The sequence below is a fragment of the Filicampus tigris genome, chromosome 9 (assembly GCF_054856515.1).
Source record: "Filicampus tigris isolate MCC_2025a chromosome 9, RoL_Ftig_1.0, whole genome shotgun sequence".
NCBI classification, from domain to species: domain Eukaryota; kingdom Metazoa; phylum Chordata; class Actinopteri; order Syngnathiformes; family Syngnathidae; genus Filicampus; species Filicampus tigris.
In genome coordinates, this window is record NC_141225.1 from 3962913 (window position 1) to 3987531 (window position 24619).

General features: G+C 39.8%; 2 protein-coding genes across 2 annotated transcripts in view; one reads left to right on the forward strand and one right to left on the reverse strand.

Moving 5' to 3' along the window:
- LOC147141678 (dihydropyridine-sensitive L-type skeletal muscle calcium channel subunit alpha-1-like) overlaps positions 1-5881 on the forward strand; it is a 75490-nt gene extending 69609 nt beyond the window's left edge. Inside the window, exons 39-42 of the mRNA XM_086039992.1 lie at positions 1533-1663; positions 2240-2362; positions 2698-2820; positions 5277-5881. Of these exons, the coding sequence (XP_085896118.1) occupies positions 1533-1663; positions 2240-2362; positions 2698-2808 (365 nt within the window). The 3' untranslated portion in view covers positions 2809-2820; positions 5277-5881. The remainder of the gene's footprint in view (positions 1-1532; positions 1664-2239; positions 2363-2697; positions 2821-5276) is intronic.
- LOC147141677 (uncharacterized) overlaps positions 1-17917 on the reverse strand; it is an 87531-nt gene extending 69614 nt beyond the window's left edge. Inside the window, exon 1 of the mRNA XM_086039993.1 lies at positions 16559-17917. Coding sequence (XP_085896119.1) covers positions 16559-17552 — 994 coding nt within the window. The 5' untranslated portion in view covers positions 17553-17917. The remainder of the gene's footprint in view (positions 1-16558) is intronic.
- Positions 17918-24619: the final 6702 nt, after the last annotated feature.

Sequence of the window (24619 nt, forward strand, 5' to 3'; positions counted from 1 at the left end):
CAATTGTAGAGAACCGATCCAGTCTATCAACACGGGAATAAAATACAATACAGACTTTAAAGTTTTACTTATTACTATTATTATTATTAATAATGTCATTATTTGCCGCGCACCTTGTTTGTTTGGACGCAGCCTGTACAGGCTCGGATGATGCATCCTGATAACTGATGTACGGTGCTCATTGAGTAATTTGTTCTGTGATCATGCATTATTTTTATATTTTTAATTTTATTTCATAAATAAAAATATTTTCATGTAGAAAACATGTTTACATTTGCAGCTAAAAGAAGGCAGAAACCATCCATGCGCTACATTGGCAGCCACGTACTGCCAAGGATGACATTTTCCTCAAAAGCCGATAGTTTCCTTCCCTATATAAATCTATGCCAACACAGAGAAAGAAGAAGTGAAATTAAATTTTTACAAATTGATATACTGTATACAGGTACATGAAGCCAGGACCAATAACAGACATGTCTGGGAGAAAGTCTTTGCAGGGGAAAAAAAAGGATTTCTGTAATTAATGATATTTAAAACTCATCCCATTTAAAAAAAAAAAAAAGTTAAATCATTCAATAAATGCACTTTATTACTTTTTCTTTCATCAAACCAAAAAAAACTAAATTCAAGAGCAGCTGTGTGCTTGTCGATGGGCCGGTAGTTGGTGGGACTTGTGAGACAATAACAATAAAGCAGCCGCGGTTGCTTTTTGATCCATTGTTGTTGAAATGAGGAAAATGGTCCTTTTCCACTTATTTAAACAAATAATGACCCACCTCTCCTCCGATACATGTGGAGCAAGGAGCACAAAAATGCACAAATGAACACCTGTGATCAAACTTGCGCAAGGCATGCCAGCCACGCCACGGTTCATTTTGCGTCCGGTGTGAACGTAGCATTAGCCTACCTTACTAGACTTCATTTCAGCCAGCATCAAATGGTCAACTCTAGTCGATTTGCTGTAGCTGTTTTCCTTGTTTTTTGTAACACTTTTTCTGAAAGAAATGCCGGTAATAAGAGAGAGAAAAAAAAACAATATCACCATATTATTGCAGTATCAGTTGACTCTTTTTTGGCCAGTGTTGTCAGATATTTCAGTGCTATGCCAATCCTAGATAAATGTAGATAGCCTTGGTGATGACAGAAGCAGCAGAAGTGGTGGTTGTTTTCAAAATATGACTTTTTACTTCCTGTTTTTCATTGTCTTTTCAATTTGCTTTATGGGACTTTCAGAGTATTGATTGAATTTTGTTTGGCAGTAAAACTGCTAAAAAAAAACCCAACAACAACAACTTTGTACTGTTTTTAGACAGCTGATTTTAGACGCTGGAATGAAATTCTTAAAAATATTTAACCACAGTGGAACTTTTCTCAGGGGTCTAATATTCAGATATAGCGATGGTCACTTTCAAGCATTAAAAAAAAAAGTGATTTTGGTTTTTGGTGTTTACTGGTAGATCATCTTTGAGTTGACTATGGTACCAAGAATTAATAATGACTCATTTCTTTCTTATGCTTATCTTTTCTATCAGATGATGAAGTGACTGTGGGAAAATTCTATGCGACATTCTTAATCCAGGATTATTTCAGGAAAATGAAAAAAAGACAGGAGGAATACTATGGTTGCCGCCCTACAAAGAAAAACGCAACAAATGAGATACAGGCAAGCTGTGAATTTAATTGTATAAATTTCTTTTCAGTTAATGTATTTCATTTTAAACTGTAAAAAATAAGAACAGTGGTGAGCATTCCGCTTTCTTATTTTATATCACTATTACATTTTTTTTTTCAATCGCTGAAAAATGTGTCTACCTCGCAACGCTACATAAAACAGAAACACACGAGTTCCATCTTGAGGAAGGACTCAAGTCTGCAAAGAGCACGTCTTTGTCGTGTATTCACACTACCGCAAACTGTTTTTATTTGCAGGAGTTTGCATGATGTGTCAAATAACTGTCTAAAATGAACAAAATCACCCATCCTCACCCTGCATTATAAATCGGTAAACTTCTCGTAGTAAATCAAATGCAAATGCAAGCACTTAGAGAAAAGACCCTGAAACAATATTTCAGGAGGAAAGGTGCTTTTTTTGGAATATTGTGGGTCACTGCGTTATATGCTTTCTTATACTTTGACTAACGTAGCATCCCCTTCAATTGTAGCCATTAAAATCCATTTCAATGCCAATTAGATGCAAAAAAATGGACATTGATGCTATAACTAGAGCTATATCTATCAGGCAGGACTTAGAAACATTGAAGAGGAGGCCGCTCCAGAGCTCCATCGGACCATCTCTGGTGATCTACTAAATGAAGATGACATGGATAGAGTTACTGATGAAGCTGTAGAAGAAATCTTCAGGGTAAGAGTACAAAATGGGATTATGGATAAGTGAATAGTAGGAATGCATGTCAAAATAATCTGTGTCTGAGAATTTGTGGGCCTAAATAATTGACAGTATATGCCCGCTAGTTCTCAGATACTGGTTATGTATGTATGTGTAAATTTTACACACACATCATTTAGAAATGAGAATCTGATTAAATCATTAAAATTGTTATAGTTTATAAGCATTTTTATTTCATTGTAATATAATTAGCTATTTTCTCAAATTATCTGTTAGTGGCAGCCAGGTGTGATTTACAATTTTTCTTTTTAAATAATCTGAAAACATGTTGGCAAATGTTTCCAAAATAGAGGCAAGCCAGTCTTTTTGGAAACCATAATGAACCCTTTGCCATGGAGAGTGATATGACCAGTGGCAACCAGGCTACAAGTCAACGTCCACTACAAATGGCAGAATCATAAACAACGCTAAAGGTGTGTATTCCTGCTTGCTCTTTTCATTCTTAAAAACAAACAAGCAAACAAACAAAAAATGTCCTATTTGCTTTGTTGACTCAGGACCCTAAATATTGGGACATCAACACAATTGAAATGTATTACTTATGGTCGATTAAAAGTGATGGGTAGATAAAATTAGATTTTTTGAATATTTTTTCATCTTTCTGAAGTTGAGAAATAAATCAAAAAGACCAGCGTATGATCAATAAGGGAATAAATGTAGTGCAGGGTGGGCAGGGTGGGCTTGAATATTTCTCTCACTGAGCACAATCCTCCTGTCCCGACACATCATATATTCAAATAAAATTACAAACTGAGTAATATGAAGTTCATATCTTCCTTAGACAACTACAACTATGCCATTCTTAATATTAAATACAATTTAAAAAAACAATGAAACACAAATTCAAAAATAATGTAATAATAATTTACAAAAAGGTTTTATTTTTTCATGAATGTCACTGGGTGGGCAGTCTGTCAATCTAGGTGGGCCTGTGCACACCCAGGGCCACCCATGGCCCCGCCCCTGGTCTGAGCTACCCAATGTTCTCCCCCTCTGCTCTTGGTAACCCCCAACTTGACCGTGTTATAAATTGTACAATTTATGAGAACCATTTGAATTCCAACAAAAGTGAGCAAGAGGCCTCATTCTGACACCATTGTTACCAGAGTGGTCAAATCCAGGTCTTGAAAGTGAAAACCCTGCAGGTTTGGCTTTGACGCAGGTGTTTCAACTCAACCGGCAGTTGAGTAGAAGCGCCTGTGGCTACCTGTGGTTCTGCACAGGATCTTAGCTGTTCACAGTATTGCACTCTTCTGCACAGAGATGACAGGTGTTTGTGGTATCTGCTGGAGCCATCCATCCATCTTGGGGTTAACTGCCCCCAGAACCTCACTCGCTAGTGGCACCACTGTTGACTAAACTCCACATTTTCTATAGTTCTTCCTTCAGCCCTTTGTATTCCTCTCCCTTTTCATTTTCTTTTTTACGGATGTTTATATCATTCGGGAATGCTGACATCTATGAGCTGGATAGTCCAGTGGTTAAGACGACCCCTGACTTTGGATACAAGGGACTTGGGTTAAAATCCCAAGTAATATCCCGATGTGTCCTATGGCAAGACCCAGCCTTAGAAACAGTAATACGTGTCTTTGTTACATGTCAGATGGATTACTGTAATTCACTTTATTTTGGAGTCAGCCAATCCTTCCTCAAGCGTCTCCAGTTGGTCCAAAATGCTGCTAGCTCAACTAATAATTAGAGCTAGGAGGAGGGAGTATCTAACTCCAATTCTGCCCCCCCTTTAATGGCTCCCTGAACATTTTAGAGTTCATTTTAAGATTCTTTTGTTTATACATATTTGATATCTCACCCCACCTTACCTCTCTGAGCTCCTCTACCCCTATGCACCTGCCCAGTGCCGCAGGTCACCGAAATACAGGCTACTGGAGCTAGCAAGCAACAAAGACGTGGAGGATGTAATAAAATTATGGGCCACTCTGCATTGTTTTCGTGTGTATGGTGTTTACTGTTTTTATGCTTTTCTTTTATTGTTTCAACCGTCTTCGATATTGTATGTTTTACTTTTACTCCGTGTACAGCACTTTGTATTCAGCGACGGTTGTTTTTAAAAGTGCTCTATAAGTTCAGTTGAGATGAACACATTCCCTTTTCCAGCTGCTGCTCATCGCTTCCTCCTCCTTATTTTAAGCAAAGCCAGAGCTTTCCCCATTGTAGCAGTGACAAATCCATAATGCCTACATTACGTCCAAACCAGTAGGAAGCTTTTGTGTGTTCAATGAAAGATTCTACATCCGCAGTGTAGTCAGAAATGTGTGTCATTTCATCTTACACACCGCTTATCCTGCACAGGTTCGCGGGAAGGTGCTGGAGCCTATCCCAGCTGTCAATGGGCTAAAGGCAGACTACACTCTGAACTGTGGTCGCCAGCCAGTCGCAGGGCACACACAGACACTGTCACTGGGCGGGAACTGATCCCACACTGCCTGCACACAACTCAGGCGTGTGTACCACTACACCATCAGCGACATCAGAAATGTGTGAAAGCCAATATGTTTTAGTTGTGTGAGTCATTTAGAAAATATTTGTGGCGTCTTGGATAAATGCTGAAAGTGAAGGTAAAATAAATAAATAAATAAATAAAAATTGTTCGGCAAGAAAGTCATTTTCCAGAGATCACAGGTCTCCCAAGATTGCTCTCAAAATACTTCTTGGGGTCTTGGGGAGCATGCAGAATGATGCCACTTGGGTTTTCATTCCCCAAGAAATCAAGTTTGGATTCAAATATCCATTCATTGTCTTTGGCCGCATATAGCAGCTGTCCTTACCCACTGTTCCCTGAACTCATTATAAATGTTTTAGGCCTCAAATGTTATTTTTTCTAACCTCTCGTATGCATTTCCTTTTACAGAAACAGCTGGGAGAAATGACCCACATTCAGCAAATCAAAAAGCATTTCTTTCAAGAAGAATACAGAGCAACTTGTTGCAATGGCAGCCTTTGTGTGGATACTACAGTGAACTGCTTTATTTCTGACCTATAAGTACAAAGATTTGAGATATTGAAAAATGCATTTCCTCAGGCAATTTGAATCCTAGAGAAATGATCACTGTGACTTACTCTAAGTATCCTTTGTCAGTTTTTCAAAACAAAAATGTATTTAAAATTCCAGTGGTCCATATTTCTGGTTTGTAGGTTTATATAACTCCAACATATGACTAAAGATACAATTAACAACAAACGATTGGTCCAATTTTTTTTTCCACCAATAAAAAAAAATTGCCTAGGCAGAATCGAGCCCTTGAGCTCAACGTGAACACGCATACAGTATACTGTGCATCCATCCATGTTTTATACATATTCTTTTAGGTTCAGGCATGAACAGAGCCTCTCAGCTGTAAATCAAACGAAATGCAACTTTCCCATCTAGCTACCACATACAGAATTCTGTGGAAGGCTGGTGTGGTGATGTGCAGGGAAGCAGCAAAGCAAGGCAGGAGAGCTCTTGAAATGTACTCAATTTCAGTCATGCAAAACAAAGAAGAAAAGTCACTAGTATGAGATGATCACATATTAAATTAAAAAAAAGTACAAACGATCTTGAGTCAAAGTAACAAACAAAGAACTCACCAGGACATGAGAACTGACAGGGACTAGAAACCGGAACAAAAGCAAATGCAGACAGAAAGGAGGCAGGGAACTAAATACAGTACAAGGAAATTGACAAGACACAAGTGACTGAGGGTGCTGATTGGAAGACACGAGGGACCGGGTTGACACCCACAGGTGGAAACAAAAAGACCTAACGAACAGGACAAGACTTGATCCACAAGGCATGAAACAAGGCATCTAAACAAAAACACAGATAACGACAGCATTCAGTGCATTTGGAAAGTATTCACAGTGCTAATCTTTTTTCCTCATTTATATCATGGCCTTCTTGAAAAATGAAATGTTCCTTAAAATCCCTCAAAATGACTGAAAAAAATAATTTAGAAACATGTATGCGCAGTACTTATTCACAGCCTTTGTCATGAAGCTCAAAATTGAGCTCAAGTGCCTTCTTTTTCCAGTGATCTTCTTGAGATGTTACTATAGCCTAATTGGCATACGCGTGGAAAATTCACTTGATTGGATTTGTTTTTGCAATGCACACATCTGTCTTTTAAGGCCAGTGTGCTGCGAGATATTGTCAGGTGTGCCGTGGGAAATTATTTAATTTGTGTGCCTGCGCAGTCTAGCGCCTGGCAGCGTAATCATGTCTTTGCTACATTGTAGTACTCTTCCATACCAGCAGCTAGCAGCAGCAGGTAGCTAGTTGTCTTTGTGTAGAGACAAACGAATTAGTGATGCATGTTTATCCAAACAGCCCATGTTTCACACTGAGTAAGTATCAATATCAAACATTATAAAATACTTTTTCTTTGTGTTTATTTGATTCCTATTCAAGACGTTATAATATAACGTCATTCTTCAATGTTATTATTATGCTTATATAAACAATATAACACTTATATTGTTAAAATAAGATTTTTTTCAGCTGGTGGTGTGCCATGGGATTTTCTCAATGAAATAAATGTACCTTGACCCAAAAACGTTTGAAAAACACTGTTTTAAGGTCCCACTGTTAACACTGCATGCCAGAGCACAAAGCAAGCATGTCATCAAAGGAATTGTCAACTCAGAGATCTGAGGATTGCCTTGAGGCACAGATCTGGGGAAGGGTCCCAAAAAAACATCTGCTACTTTGATGGTCACAGTGGCCTCCATCCTCCGTAAATGGAAAAAGTTCTAAAAACCAAGACGCTTCCAAGAGCTGGCTTCCCATCTAAACTGAGCGCTCGAGGGAGAAGGGCTTTAGTCTGGAAAGTGACCGATGTCAAGTGATCAGTAGTCGTGCTGTCAGGTCTCCGGCGTTCTTCAGTGTAAAAAGCAAAATCTTTCATTGTAGCAGCAAACCAATCAGGCCTGTATGCTCGAGTAGCAAACAGAAGTATTTTATTAATTATTTTATTTATATATATATATATATATATATATATATATATATATATATATATATATATATATATATATATATATATATATATATGTGTGTGTGTATACATATATATGTATGCATATATATATAGAGAGAGAGATGTATATCCACTTCAATGACAAAACACTACAATGCCACTGTTCTAGAAATTTCTACAGCACAACTTGAAAGACACGTCAGGATTCATGAATCTCCCTAATGGGTGTCCCTTGTTGACAAACACATTCACAACAAAATAAAATCTATCTTTTCTTATTCATTGGCCTGCTTGAGAAAATGCAAAACAAGTCTCTACACAATAAAAGTGCTTCTAGAAATATAACAGTGTCAGTGACAATAAACTACTCCAACACACAGGCCTATCATGCTGCAAGTATTTACATTTATTATGGTTTTATGGTAAGTGGCTGAGGCATATGTGATACTGCTTTAATTCCACTAGAGGGCAGTCATGGTATACCCAAAGCAAAGCCAAGGGGAGCTGTTGAAGATTTATCTAAGGCTACCTCAGTAAATCGTCACAAGTGTATATATTTATAGTACATTAATGACTTATAATAATCAACAATTTAATTTAATATATATTGGAAGTGAAATTCATTGTCAGTAATTGGAGCATGTCTGGCCTTTGGGTATCAACTGCCAGGCAGTCTCAGGATAAGAATGAGAAAATGCATGCAACTCAAGCTCACTTGTATGAAGTAATGCATTACTTCTGTATCAGAGAAGCAAATTTAAGTGAATACTTGAACGAGATTGAATGAGGATAGGTTAAAAAGAAAGTGAATTTAAGCTGTACTTTTTCACATGGAATGCAAATTCTAAGAATAGATTACACACAGGTTTATTACTGCATTTTTCAAAAATGATTCCAATGACAATGATTATTCCCTTGATCCTTCAATAAACACCTGCTTGTTTGAAATCATAATCGTACTTTAATTCCGGGCTGTACAATTTTGATGTTATGGATTCCCACACCAATGTTCTATGGAATCTCTTAATATTTTACTTGCTGTCTGTCATCAAAATTACATAAATTGTCATAATTTCAAGGTCAAATGAAAGCATAGAAAATAACCTAGGTTGTCTGAGGCGGGTGAGTTAACAAAATATGTCGATATACTACACTACCCTCCAAATTATTGAAACAGTGAGGCCAATTGTTTTACTTTTGCATTTGGGTTGGACAAAAAAGATGTATTAGACCAAAAGTTCAGCTTTTAAAGGTAGGTGTTTACATCAATTAAAAGACAACATTACAAGTAATGAAAGAGCAATTTAGGCGAGCAGAAGTATTTGAACTGCTAATTGAAATTGACTACGAAATATTCAGATGGAAATAATTTGCTTGCAATAATTGCAGCAAGCTTGTGACCCATCAAAGACACAATATGTTTGCATTCTTTTGGGATACTTTTTTAGGCTTTCACTGCGGCACCTTTCTGCTGCTGTGTGGTTTTGTTTGCATGGTTACACCGTTCAGTATCCTCTTTGGCTGCAAAAATGCATGCTATTTAGAGTTTAAGTCTGGAGATTGACTTCACCAATTAAAACCTTGCAACGACACTCCTCTGATGAATCCTTTGTTGTTTGAGTCATTGTCTTGCTGTATGATGAAGGACCTCTCAATCAGTTTGCTTGCAAAATTGTTTTAATGGCAGAGAAAAAAAAATAGCGGTGGTCAGTCAAGGCTGACAGAGCCAATGAGGTTTCAAGAGAAAGGTTGTGGGTGGTGTTTTTTATTTTTTCTCTTTTGTTGCTGTCATCTTGTATTTTGCTTATCATCAATGATGATTAATGGGCCCATCGCAGGGGAAGATACAAACCTCGAGCTATGACATTACCTCCTTGTGCTAGTGGTAGTTTGTTGAAGTTGGTAATTGGAAACGCTAACGGAAGCCCGTTTAAAATGATAGCCGGACCGGCCAATAGGCGACTACTATATTGTCTGGCCGGAAAAAATGGCGGATAAACGGATGGTGGAAGGTTAGCCTGGCTGTAGGCGGAAGGCGATAACCAGAACACAAATCTTTAGTAAAATGCCCGGCTCTGCATGTAGAGTAGATGCAGCGCATGCTGAGCTAAATGTTAGCTTGCCATTCGCATTTGTGTTGAGCTGGTTTTAGTTCCATTTTAACTTATTGGCTCAATGTTGGCTTGGATATTTTACTTGTTTACCTACCCGATTCTCACACTTCCTGCTTAGTAATTTGAGGTGTGCCACGTGGACACATTTGTTATTGGTCATCCTTTGTTCATTTTCATTGGGGAGCGGGATCGACCCCGCAGACAGGCAAAGCCGCTGACAAAACTTTGCGGCCCGCCGTGCCCCTGACAAGAATAGCGCTGCACGCTCTACACACACAATTCCTAATGGTCCTTCTTCCCCGCAGCGAATTTGGCAATCGAAATGAAGCACCGATGATTAGAAACATGAACAATTCCGGTAGAACCGGAATGTCACTCCCAGTTGCACTTATTTTTTCAGTGGTACTTTTTCTTAGCGTGAGAAATTAAAGTAAAAGGTGGGATTGGACCAGAAATGAGTGAGACTCACGCTCAACGCTTAAGTGTTGTTGACAGCTCTATCAAAGGCTGAAGAGAGGTTGTGCAAAAAACAAAGATGAATCACTATAAAATCAAAAACAGTTAAGAAACCCTTATTTCTGAATCTAAATTAATAAACACTCCTCATTGTTTTGTTGTACTGTCCAAGTGTTATTATGGTCCAAGTTACACAAGCATATTCACTGCCCTGTTGCCGGTTCCACAAGCACTTTCAGTGTCCTCTACCCAATTAGAACTCCCATGGCCTGGTCATTTCACTAGTTACAAGTTAGGTTAAACTCTGGTCAATAAATCTTGCAAAACAAGTCACTGGGGGTGGCAGTGGTTCTAATATATTTCTGCTAATATACTTTTCACGTAATAAAACTCTGGGAGTTCTAGGTAGGTTGAAAAAATAGCAGTCATAATGTTAAAACCAAAAAAACAAAAAAAACATTCGGTAAAAACATCCCGAACACAGAATAAAGACGTTGTACCAGGCCTGTACACTTTGTTGAGAAATTATTTGGTCATGCATATTTTTGTTATTCCTAGTCATTCCTGTCATTCACAACAGACAAAAAAAAAATCTTTGTATCACATTATAAGATACAGGGTTCACTCCATCCAGCTCATTACGCCTCATAAGGGAAACAAGAGCCATTTCTCCATGAGCATGTTTGTCTGTTCTTACAACCTTGTCATCTACGGAAATGTCATTAGCATATATGTCATATGCATACATATACATATGTATAAATGTATACATATACATATGTACATATGTATAAATATATACATATATATATATATATACATATGTATAAATATCTATATATATATATATATATATATATATATATATATATATATATATATATATATATATATATATATACATATGTATAAATATATACATATATATATATATATATATATATATATATATATATATATATATATATATATATATATATATATATATATTAAGGCTCCTTTTGCAGACCACAAAAATCAATTGAAAGAAGAATTCCTTAGTCAGTATCAGAAAAGATTGAAAAATAAGTATCTCAAGTGCCAGTTTTGCCACGGTTAATAAGAATTTTACATTTTGGCAGCATAGTTTTAGCATTGTTTTAAGGAGTTAATAATTTTGGAAATTATATGTATATAGATATATATGTATATCAGAGCTGGGCAGTCCGTCCTTGGGCCGGACCGGTCATACCCTCCGGTGGTTTGTATGATGTGTCATATGATGCTGGTTGCAGCACCTGAATGAATCCCTTACCTACCTATCAGGGCACTGCTTCTGTGGGGGTGGTCTGGAACATAACACTCACGATAAATTACAGGGGGATTACTGTATTTGTTTGATGAAAATATACAAAACTATCGGTGGCTGAAAACTTTTGCTCTGTACTTTATGTGGGGAAGTTACTTACTAATGTGATGAAATGTAGCTGTGAAAATCATTATCTGCTTCCTCTTGTAATTCTCTGTTGGCAGTGACATTTTCTAGGTGAGTGATACATTTGGCCTTTCACGAAGGGACCACTTCGGGTCCTTGCAATTTAATTAGGGGAAATTAATTACGGTATGTCATTTTTCCTTTTTTTTTTTTTAGCTCTGAAATATGTTTTATCGAACGCAGACTTCAAATCACGAACATCGGGAAGAGTAACAAGTATAACATGCTGCCAAACTCAATCATTATGTCTGTAGTGTGATGATTAATGATTAATGTGATGATTGAAAATGGTCTGCTCTTTTGATAGTTGGTTGGTTGACATTTGTGTGTGCCTCAAATGAACACCTCCACCTTAGTGGCTATCCATCAAGATGTTTTATTGCTGAAGCCACTCAGAGGGGCGTGTGTGTGTGTGTGTGTGTGTGTGTGTGTGTGTGTGTGTGTGCGTGCATGCATGCTCCCTGGACTTTAATTTGCTGACTGCTCCTCCGTATGAGTGAGTGTGTGAGAAGCTTCTGCACATTCGCTGCCAAGCATGTGTGATATCTTAAACTAAGCAGCATTCCTGGCTTTGAAACCATTCTGCCCAGCCAAACACTATGCAGACAACAGAGTTCATGTGTGGTAGACGGGGATGACAAGTCACACATCCACAGCCACTGCGACTCATACATCTTAATTAAGGAGCTAAGCAGCAACATGTTCCTAATGGTGAAGGGAGACAAGACTGTCACTGCAGCCAAATGAGAACACATATTGATACATGCATGCATGAATGCATTTATTAAGTGTGTGTGGTTTGTGATTGTAAACTCTGGTTGGTCACCTGAGTAATGGCCAATTTTGTGGATGCATGTATAGCAGACTTAAGATGGACGCTGGTACTCATGAAGGCGAACACTCAAGCAGGGGTCAGGACAATCACCTTTTTATTCTGTGGTGTAGCAAGAGGAAGCATCTCGCATTAACGCGGGTTACGGAGGAATCTCTCCCCCGTACAGAAGCTGTCTCTGCTTTTCTTTTGTACCCGATGTGCATCTTATACTGGAGCGCTAGACATTCCCGCAGCAGTCTCGCGATGTCGCAGTCACAAAGTTTTCACCTACTTGTTATTATTCACGGGAGAAAAGTGACAAAACATCCATCCATCAGTGAGCTCAACAACACTGCTTCATTTTGCGCATGCTCAGAACAACTTGTTTTGTGCACGCAGGCACGCGCGTCTGCTATTGTCAAATGTAAACACGAACATGGCTTTGCAGGTAATATTAATGAATATACTCAACTCTCCCACTCAAAGACATGTGTATAGCTTTCTGCAGTGGTGAACAAAAACAAAAATATACATACTTAACTCCAAAATACAATAAACTCAAATTGGCATTCCTTTTTGTTTATTTTTATTCTCCAAACAAATATCCTTTGAACTTTTCCAACTTTACTTTTGTCACGGGTTGAGTAAGGACATCAGCTACCATATTTAGAGTAGGGCAGTACTCTGTGGATATTTTCCCATCTATGTGTGCGGACCGTACAAAATGGTATTTTACATCCACGTTTGCTCCTTTGTCTGCATACTGGGTTTTTCGACAGCTATTGCTCCTTGATTATCCACATAGATCTTGACTGGTTCATGCTGATCACTGTTATTCAACCCTTTCAGTAGTTGTACAAGGTACATACTTTCCTGAACAGTGGCTGCTGGTGCCATATATTCAGCTTCGCAGGTTGATAGTGCCACTCTTGGCTGCTTTCTACTCTTCCATGATATTACTGGAACATTCTCATTTAAAATGAAACAGTATCCAGTTGTGCTTTTTCTATCATATTTGTCTGTTGCCCAATCAGCATCACTATATGCTTCAAGCTGTAGGCCTTTTTCACATTTTCGGAAAAGTAGCTCCTGACTGATAGTACCCTTTAAGTACCTCAATGGGTGTTTGGCTGCAGTCCAATGCTGTTCTTTCGGTTCTGCTAGGTGTTGTGATAACTTGCTCACAACCCAGCTCAGATCAGGTCTAGTAGGTTTTGTAATTAGGGTTGCCAACTTTCTCACTTCTAAATAAGGGACAGGTGCACGGTGCCACGTTGGTGTGAAGATGATGTATGAATTTGGGATTTTTTTTCGAATTTTCACGTTAATGCTGAAAGCGCATTCATGTAAAAATAAGAAAAAATGAAAAAAATGGACAGTGTTTTTCACAGGACAGCGGCGATATGTCACCTAATATGAAACCTCATATGAAACCACAATTTGGCTCTTTTCATCAAAAAATGGGTGTAAGAAATCTGAAATGTAAAAGAGCAGTGTGACTCACCAAATTTATTTTTTCTATGGATATTTCTGGCTGCTTTTGACTGACTCAACAGTCTTCTGTCATTTTGCTCAGCCAGAGAGAAGTCCTTACATGACAGGTGGAGTGATTGCCGCTTGTTCTGAGACTGACGCTTTATCTGATCTAGGATCTGTCATGTGTAGTACCGAGTCTCCATTAGGAGCGCTGTAATGTGCTATCACTGTTTAAGAACCAGTAATGTACATTCGAGCAAGTATACAAGTAAAAGACATTGAGCTGCCAACCCGTCTGTGTCCATCGTTATTGACAATCGATCGCCATCCAAAGCTTTACTAAAAGCATCTTATATTACAGGATCGGTAGATTGCAGTTTTCTGTATTTGCAAGAGTTGATAGTGAATAAACGGGACATTTAAGGTCCCATATGGGACAAACCAAATCAGCCCAAAATACGGGACGTCCCGGCTAATACGGGACAGTTGGCAACCCTAGTTGCAATGTATATTAAACTACCAATCATCTCTCTATATCCTGTTGAGTCAATGACTTCACCCTCAGTGTCGAAGTGTAATTTTTGTTCACATGGGGTGGATCTCGATTTGCATTCAGACACACCAAATTTGGTCAGCATCTTTCTGATGTGCCTCTCTTGTGTCATTTTAATTTACCCTTCACTCTGTCTGAAATCAATCCCAAGGAAGTATTTAAGTGGGCCCATATCTTTCATCTTAAATATTTTCTTCAACATTTTCTTGACATCACTAAGTAAGTTGTTGTTACTGGCTGCTATGATCAAGTCATCTACCCACACTAGTAGAATCACTTTCTCATTTTTGGATTCTTTGCTGGAGACACACTGATCAGCATAATTTTGCACAAAACCATTGTCTGTAAGGTGTTCATGCAGTAACATATTCTAATTGCGTCCGGACTGTTTTAAGCCATATAATGACTTGTTGAGTTTGCACACACATCGTTCTCCTGTGTCCGACTCGATTTCAAAACCCTCAGGTTGTTCCATATAAACCTCACAGTCCATTGGTGCATGGAGGTAAGCAGACTTTACATCCATCTGGTGTATGGTGAGAGCCTCCTGGACCGCTACCTGTACCACTGCTCATACAGAGGTCATGTTAGTTCTCGGTGAACAGGTCTCTTTATAGGCATTGCCTTCCTTCTGACCATAGCCCTTTGCAACATATCTGGCTTTACAAGTCTCAGATCCATCTGGGCTTTCCTTTACCGTGTAGACCCAGCGACCTGCCACTGCATGCTTGCCTTCTGGTAGTGGGGTCAGACTGAAAGTCTTATTCATTCATTCATTCATTATCCATACCGCTCATCCTCACAAGGGTCGCGGGCGTGCTGGAGCCCATCCCAGCGGTCTTCGGGCACTAGGCGGGGGACACCCTGAATTGGTTGCCAGCCAATTGCAGGGCACACAGAGACAAACAACCACACTCACAATCACACCTCGGGGCAATTTAGAGTGTCCAATCAACTTGCCATGCATGTTTTTGGAATGTGGGAGGAAACCGGAGTACCCGGAGGAAACCCACGCAGGCACGGGGAGAACATGCAAACTCCACACAGGGAGGCCGGGGCCAGGATCGAACCCACGACCTCTGAACTGTGAGGCGGACGTACTAACCAGTCGACCACCGTGCCGCCCACATCATAAATCACTCTGTAGAAATAATCCACATTTTCACTTTAATCTTTGTTACCATCAGCTTTACATTGGTACTCTTTTAAATATTTGGGAGTCTTTCTTTGTCTTGTAGGATAGTCTTGTAGCTGTATCTGTCTGGGTCACACCTGATTCTATACTTTCCTCTTTATTTTCCTTAGGTGGTGTCTGACTCAGCTTGACTATCCTCTGTGTTGTGTCTTCATATCTGTAAATTTCACAATGTATGTCATCTGTCTGAGTCTGACTATTTGTGTTGTTTTTGGTGATAGACTTTATCAGTCTATGTTTTAGGACTTTTCCTGTCTCAGGGTAATACATGTTATATGCTGGGCTATATTTATCATAACCAATGAAAATGCCCTTTTCGCATCTCAAATCCAGCTTTCTTTTATCTTGCTTGTACACATAGCATTCAGAGCCAAAAATCTTCATGTGTAAGAGGTCAGGGACCTTTCCTGTAAGAACACAGTAAGGCGTCTGCTTGAGACGTCTACTGTAGCACCTATTTAGAATTTGAGTCCATAAATGCTTTGGAAGATGACTACCCAAAAGCATGCATCGTGCCATCTCAAATAGGGTTCTCCAGCCCCTTTGAGCAGTTCCGTTTTGGTGAGGAGAGTAGGGTGCACTGGTTTCGTGCCTTATCCCTTAACTCCTCAGTAAAGACTGGAAACCTTGACCGGTAAACTCCGTACCATTATCTGATCGAATGCATTTTATTTTTCCATAAGGTGCCACATCTGCTACAAACTTTTCTGTAGCCTTTGTAGTGTCACTCTTTGCCTTGATAAAGAACGGAAAAATCATTCCACTGTGATCATCAGTAAATGTTATCGCATATCTGTATGCATTATCAGCTGGCTTTATAGGGCCACGCAGGTCTGTGGACTAGCTCTAGTATAGCTGTAGCTTTTGCATCTGATTCTGCCTTGCGCAAATTTTCCTTGTACACATATTTCACAATTTTGATTAGACCTGTTATTCTTTCCTGTTGTTGACATCCCCTTTACCACCTTTTCGAGTTTGAGAACATCATCAAAATTGCAATGACCAAGTACCTTTTGCCACGTTTGAATGTCATAACTAGCACACACTTTGTCAACATCTCCATCCTCTATTGTTCTAAGATAGTACAGCCTACCATATACGTCCATCTTGAACTTGGTACCAGTCTTATGGATCAACCAGTCGTCCCCATCTTTGAAGTGGATCTCTGCTCTGCCGGCAGTTGCTGCTTTAACCGGGAATATGTTCTGTGGAAATGATTGTATGTAGAGTGCTGACTTGAGTCTCGTTTTCACTTTACGCCCCTCGCTGTCCAGCAAGTAGACTTCAGCATCTCCTCTCATCTTCGCCATCCTGCTCACCTTCGTGCCGTTGGTCAGCTCAATCACATGATCCTCGGGTCTGAAACTTTTATCAACTGTCTTGAACTTTGTGGCATCATTAATCATGTGTGTTGTAGCGCCGCAATCCACCATGAGTCCCTTCTTGTTGCCTTGCTGAGTAGAGTACTCACTCATTTTGAAGAAACAAAATGATGCATCCTCATCCTCCGTTTCCTCATCGACTTTCCTCACATGGTCACGGCCTCGTCCTCGACTGCGCCCTCTTCCTTGCCATCTCCGATTGTCTCGTCGAGCCTGGGTCTCGTCAGGACAAGTTCTGGCCATGTGTCCCTTTTTGCCACAAGTATAACACTCGATGAAGGCTAAGTCCATATTCTTTCCTCGTCCTCTGCCACGTGGCCTCGTCGTCCCGCTCGTCCTCATCACATTGTCTTCTTCCACATTAGCGTCACTATGACTGTATTTCTCAGTGCTTTCATAACTTCTGAGTTTCATTTTAAACTCACTGAATGTCACAACATCATTGGTTTGAGTGATGTGCACGACGAATGGCTTGAATGATTCAGGTAGCCCCTTTACTACCATGGCTATTTGCAGCCCATCACTAATGTGTTCGTCTGCTCTCCTCAGTGACGTAAATATAGTCTCTGCCCGAATAATGTAATCAGTTACCGTTTCGTTGCTGGCTTTGTGGAGGGAGGACGGCTCACAATATAAACTCAAAACTTTTTTGTTTATCTTTTCCAGCGTAGTGTTCTCGAAGAATCTCCAGTGCCTTCCGCCCATCACGCTTCACGTCTCTCATGACCAGCGATAAACTTTTGTTTATTGTCCAAACAATGCACAAGCTCCGTAGATGCCTCTCCATTCTTTCGTTCGTCCTCAGCGAGAGCTTCTTCGTCCTCCGCGTCAATCTCCGGCGCCTCCAGGAGCACTTGTCCGAGGCAGGGCAGCTCAATGTGCGCGAGGAATCTCGTCTTTCACAGCTCGTAACTTTTCTCGTCACAGGCGAATAAAAGTCTCAACCACTTTTGACCAGCTTGACTGGGCCCATAACCTGTAGCGCTAGACATTCCCGCAGCAGTCTCGCGTTGTCGCAGTCACAAAGTGGTCAGCTACGGGAGAAAAGTGACAAAACATCCACCATGGTGAGTGACCTCAACAACACTGCTTTATTTTGCGCATGCTCAGAACAGCTTGTTTTGTGCACGCAGGCCTGCACGTCTGCTATTGTCAAATGTAAACACTAACATGACTTTGCAAATAATATTTAATGAATATACTCAACATATACAAAGAAAATTATATACCAAGGACAGTAAAACAAAACATATAAAAAGACCAATAGTATTAAATACACAGTGCTGTTGTAATAAAAGAAATAACACTGGGGAAATATAAAGAATTTCAAATAAAACCAGACACTGTTTCACAGTTTGTTTCACATTTGGAACCCCCACCCTAAAAAAATATATATAAACCTCTCAACCAAGGTTTGTGAGAATAACAAAAACGTAGATTTTGCTTTACTACTACCATATTTACAAAATGTTATATGCAACAGAGAACATTGGATTCACAACAAGTCATAACGCACCTGTGGTGCAGCAAGAGAAAGCATCTCATATTAACACGGGTTACGGAGCAATCTCTCCCCTGCAGCGAGTGATAAAGTACACAAATGAGGCAGAATCATCAACAGGTCTTACATAGTTTAGCGTCACTTTTGCTTAACAAAACCAACTATAAAAGTCATATCCTTGAATGTTCAAGCCACGTTTCTATGCAGTTTGAAACAGGAGAAACAACTTTTACACTCGCTAGCTTCTCTTGTTTTACCCGTACAGAAGCTGTCTCTGCTTTGCCGGGAAAGCGTAGCTACGTGCCCATATGTGTCTCATCAACAAATGCCCCCCTTGCTACAACAGACAATGCAGAACCAACAATGCACAGAAACAACCACTAAATTGTTCAAACAGAATATGTAGCGTTTTGAGAATGTTCACAAAATTAATTTGGTAAAATATAAAACAAAATATTTACTGGGATACATATGTATGTGTAACCCAGATGTGCTGCAAAAGGCCTCTGCACACTGATAAGTCTGCATTGTGTTGTAGTACAAAGTAGAAGTGCTGTGGTGCAAAGAAAAACAGCACTGGATTTGTATTGTGGCTGAGACGGTTGCGCTTTAATCCCCATTTCAAAATCAAAGGCAGAATGCCATCACAATTGTCCAGTGAAATCCAGACAACATCAAATACAAACCACAACATAAGACATTGGATTACTCAAGAACTCAAATCACAGCAAATATGGTAACTAATATTTCCAATCTCATTTCCACAAACTAAATAAGAATGTCAACATGCATTAACAAGATTAACTGAACAAGAACTATGGATGGACTATCAAACTAATAATAGAGAATGGATGATGATGGCAGGCATGATTTTCAAAATCAAAGATGGCAACATTGTGGCTGCCCCCATGCAGATACAGGCAAAACCACGGGACCCCTTCAGCAACAAAAACAGGCAGTCCTCATATTACGACAATTCAATTTCGGAAATATTCTGAATATCCCATTTACATGATTGAGCGGACAAAGATGCTCCGGCATTTGAATAAGCCACTGGGTATGGTGACACGCGGCATCATGACTCAAATGGACGTCATTTCCGCTTGTTACTTTCAACTGTCAATAAAACACTCGATATTCATGTCACTCACCACATGAATGAAGCAGCCAGTTCCCTCGCTCCAAAAGTGTGCTTCTGTGCTGCGTCTCTGAGCTTGTTTACGTCTGCTTGTGTAGTTGCGATGGGTTTCGTGCCAAACAACGCACTTCCGCATACATGCACTTCCTGTACTACAAAGACCGGCATCCCTTGCGGTTGAGCATGCGCAGAGTGTCTCGATCGTGTCTGTTTGCGTGCTGGCAGTCCTCTTTCTCCATCCACTTCCCAGCAGTAATGTTAAGTACAGCATCTTATGCTTTTTATTTTAATGTATTTTAGTTTTTTATACAAAGTATTTTGACGTAAATTTCGACTTTAAAGGTGAAATCCGACATACATGGAAATTCGTGTTTCATCACCAGTGTAGGAGCGGAACTCGATATAAAATGAGGACTCCCTGTATTACAAAAGTGCGACACCTTGTGGCAGCCTCTAATCACTACGTTACGGCTACACGTAGGGCGCACGATTAATCAAAATGTAATTTGTAATTTCAATTTTGGCTGCTCTCGATCTTTAAAAGACTATAATCGAAGAAAAACTATTAATGTGATGAACGACGCATTGTATTTACAAGTTCCCGTCGTTGTGAAAGTACCCTGAATGCGCCATGTTGCTTGTGTAGCAAGCATGTAGCATATGTGATTCTGGCGTCCCTAAGCAATCTTTACGCTATTAAATGACACCTCAGTTGGGTTTACTGTAGAACTAAACACACAGCGAAAATAATTACACACATTGTATATTTAATTGCAAAACATGCTTTGTTTTTAAAACATGGCTAATGCGAATGCTAAAGTCAATAGAGGAGCCCATTCAAATGCTAACTGTTAGCCATCCATCCATCCATTATCTATACTGCTTGTCCTCACAAGGGTCGTAGGCATGCTGGAGCCTATCCCAGCTGTCTTCGGGCAGTAGGCGGGGGTCACCCTGAATTGACTGCCAGCCAATCGCAGATAACTGTTATCATCGGAGTGATATTTCTTCAAATAACGAATATTTACACACAAACACTATGGAAACACATACACACAGGTAAGACAACTCTAATCAAAGGCAGAGCTGGGCATAACGCCTATGTGACGGACCGGTCTGCCTATTCGCCTATGACGCCCATTTTGTAAGCGATCAACTACAGACGGTAAACTTGAAAAAATAGTCGGACTAAGCATAGTCAGAAACCCATTTTTCACTGTCTATGTAATCGTCTATTTAACACACACTTTAACGTTTTATTTGCCAATATGTCGTCGTCCTTGTGCTGAATGCGTTGTGCTTGGATGGCTGAGCGCGCTCACAAGGCTCGACTCTGATTAACTGTGCGGTACATTTGAATAACGTTATGAGTTTCTGCACAGAACATTGTTCAAAAATGCCGTTCATTTATTAGCATAGACAAGACTCACAAGGTACAACAAGGGAGATGCCAGGTGAGGCTGCGATGGTGATAAATCTCATTTGTCGATCTCGCAAGGGCGGGGTTATGGTGTAGTAGTAGTCGTGATAGTTTGTGTTTTTTTTGTTTGTTTTTTTAGTTTGTCCAAGTTTGTAGTCGGAAACTCTAACGGAAGCCTGTTTAAAATGATAGTCTGACCGGCCTATAAGCGATTATCATTTGGTCCGGCCGGACAAAATGGCAGCTAAACGGACGGTGGAATGGTACCCTGGCTGTAGGCAGAAGGCGATAAACAGAGCGGGAAATTTTCGTTAATTGCCAACAGCACAATGCGCCGGTCACGTGAATCAATTCGGCAGTTGTCACTCGCGCCGACGCAGGAGTAGAAAGAAGCCTAAAAAGAAGCCTTTCACTTTCACCAACACACATTTCCTCATGACATGGCACGAAATACAATTCCTGAGATCCCAGGTTAGCCGAGTAAGTCCCAAGACTTTTGAAATTAACATTCATTCATTCATTCATTCATTCATTATCTCTACCGCTTATCCTCACAAGAGTCGCGGGCGTGCTGGAGCCTATCCCAGCTGGGCAGTAGGCGGGGGACACCCTGAATTGGTTGCCAGCCAATTGCAGGGCACACAGAGACAAACAAACAACCACACTCACAATCACACTGAGGGGCAATTTAGAGTGTCCAAGTCCAATCAACTTACCATGCATGTTTTTGGAATGTGGGAGGAAACCGGAGTTGAAATAACATACGTAAGATAAAATTAATTTGATAAAGAGATAAGGGTAATGCTTATTCAAGGCTTCAATGTATGCACAGATGCAAGGCATCAAAGGTGTGACTGTAGCACAATGAAAAGGCAAGACGCTTGAATTTCACAGGTTCTTTTGTACTTGACAAAAAAAAAAGTGTGGCCAATTTACAAAATTGTGTCGGCCCGTCATTCGTCAGCAGCCTGTGCACCCCTCTGTCATCGTCAATCCATCATTATTTCAAGATGAACTGAACAGTAATTGTCAGTCGGTCAGTCCATCATGTTTTCATTGGTCACCAGTCTGTCTATAATCAATTTGTAAATCTGCCCCAAAAACAAAACAAAAAAACAACAACAAAAAACGTCATAGTCCAGCATATGAAAAATCCCATTTGATCAAAATGGTAAATGGAGTGCACTACATATCAATGTCTCTACATCTTACAGTGCTGCCCATAGAGCTTGACACACACATACACTCACATACATTTCACTAACACTTATTTGCCAATCTATTGAACTGTAAAGTACAGCGGGACCACACTCGTGGTTGCCTGCAGCTGTCTCTTTATTGTTAAAGTGCAAAACGAAAGTAAGTTGCCATGGCTTCTTCATTGTGGTCTTAAAAGAAGAGAGAAGAAAAATACCATGAAGAAGCACTGCCGCCAGAAGTAGTCATGGCAACTTACTTTCGCTCTACATATTTACATCAACAAAGACTTAAAGATTGCATTAATCCACCTAAAATGGCTCAAATGCGATGCAGGATTCTAATTCAGGTAAGCCAATTTTAGGATAGAGATGAAAACGTTGCCGATGTTTCATCGTACTGAAGTGGTTGCAGAACACACTTCTCTCACAGCCTGCAGCTCAGTATTTATTCTTCATTTTGCATTTTAAAAGTTAAATTTACAAAGTGTAACAAGTATTTAGAAGGGTTGTACTCATATGCGGAGTTCATAACGGTGTAATAAAGGGAAATCCCCAGCAAACTAATAATTCTAAATTGAGAAAGTTTTAAAATACTTTTTTTTTAAATGCAAGGGGGTGGCTTGGCACGAATTACCCACGAAATGTGAGAGAACACTGTACATGGAACAAGTGGAACAAGTGTGAAGCCAAACCTCCAATGAACACGTTTTATAGGAAAATGTTTATAAAACGACCATTGTATTTAAAAAAAAAAATCTCAAAATGTAATCTTTTTTTCTTCTTTTTGTTGTTTGAGGATTTTTATTAATCTATATTTGACAATTAAGTTTTATATGATTTATTATTATTGTTTCTATAATTATCTGTGTCCATGCACAATCTCTATGTCCTACCTCACTATCCCCAGTTTTTCTCCAGGGACACAGCCATTCTCATCAAATTGTCTCACCCTTTTCTAGCAGGTTTCCTTAACACTTGTAGAAATGACCTGACACTTCTAAATCCAGGTTATTGCCTAGATGTGCCAACATTTTCTCTCTCTCTCCCTGTCTCTCACACGCATACACACCCACAATTGTACACACACAAGCACGCAAAAAAGTGATTTAAAAAAGGACCGGTCAGTTTGCACTATATATGCAGAGCACCCATTAAAATAGGCATAAATTATGAAAACAAAACATTATTCCAAATGGACAACGGTCTCCATTTAATACAACATTTTAAGGTGATACGTTAATGTCTATAAACTACTTCTGAACACATACTGTATACCAAAGGCTAAAAGCATCAACTGCTGCATTCTCAGGTTAAAGCAAAACTTTTGAATGATGTGCCAACTCTTAAAGTCTTCCTCCAAGGTTAATGTCCTCCCTCCAGGCTTTAACATTCCCCTCGTAGCCCCATAATGTTCACTGTTTAGGCCTGGGGTACAAATATATTCTATTCAAACTGCTCCAAAGGGGCCACTAAACCACAACACAGTGTTAGTGCGTGAGAGTGTGCTTGTGTGTGCATTTGTGCCTGTGCGAGCGTGGCTTTATAGTGTCTTTATTGTTTTTAACACCCATTGGTATTTAGTATTCTCTCCGCCATGCGTCCTTGCATCCCTGATTCTTTCATCCTCTGTTCTTTCCTCCTCTATTCTCCTCTTTCAGATGAGAATACAAATGTTTAATGGAGAGAGAGGGCAAGCAAGGGGGTTAAATCAGAAATGGATTACTGATGCATTGACATTAACTTGTATTTAGTATGCTAATGCCCAAAACTGCTTTGCCATACACGTGATTCTTGTTGTCTACATTGCATTAACAACTCACAGAAAGGTGCTGCTTTGAGGTAAAGGAAATATTACATTAGTTCTACAGTATGTGTTATGGTAAATATTGGAGCAAGGATGGCGGCACAGTGGTCGACTGGGAAGCATGTCTGCCTCACAGTGCAGAGGTAATGGGTTCGAATCCGGCCCCGGCCTTCCTGAGTAGAGCTTGCATGTTCTCTCCTTGCTTGCGGGGGGAACTCCGGTTTCCTCCCACTTTCCAAAAACATGCAGGGTAGGTTGATTGAAGACTCTAAATTGTTCCAAGGTATGATTGTGAGTGTGAATGTTTGTTTGTCTCTGTGTGCCCTGCGATTGGCTGGCAACCGATTCAGGGTGTACCCCGCCTACTGCCCGGGGACAGCTATGATAGGCTGCAGCAAGGATAGGCTCCCTTGCGCAGTTTGGATAATGCATGGATGGATGGATGAATGTCTCAAGGTTTCCAAAAAGCAGACTCTTCCAATGAGAACCCTTGAAGTCAAATTTAATTTAGAATTGACTTGCTTTTTTACAGGGGCAATGCAGTCAAACATAGATAATAGCGTGCAGCTGATGTGAATCATATAGGCTTTTATAGAGCTAGTACTAATTCTCAACTCAAGTCCCCAGTTGGGCTATTCCACAGCATTGCTGTTCAATATAAAATACACGTAAAAGACAAGTAAAAAGATGGTACCATCCAATTCAATATT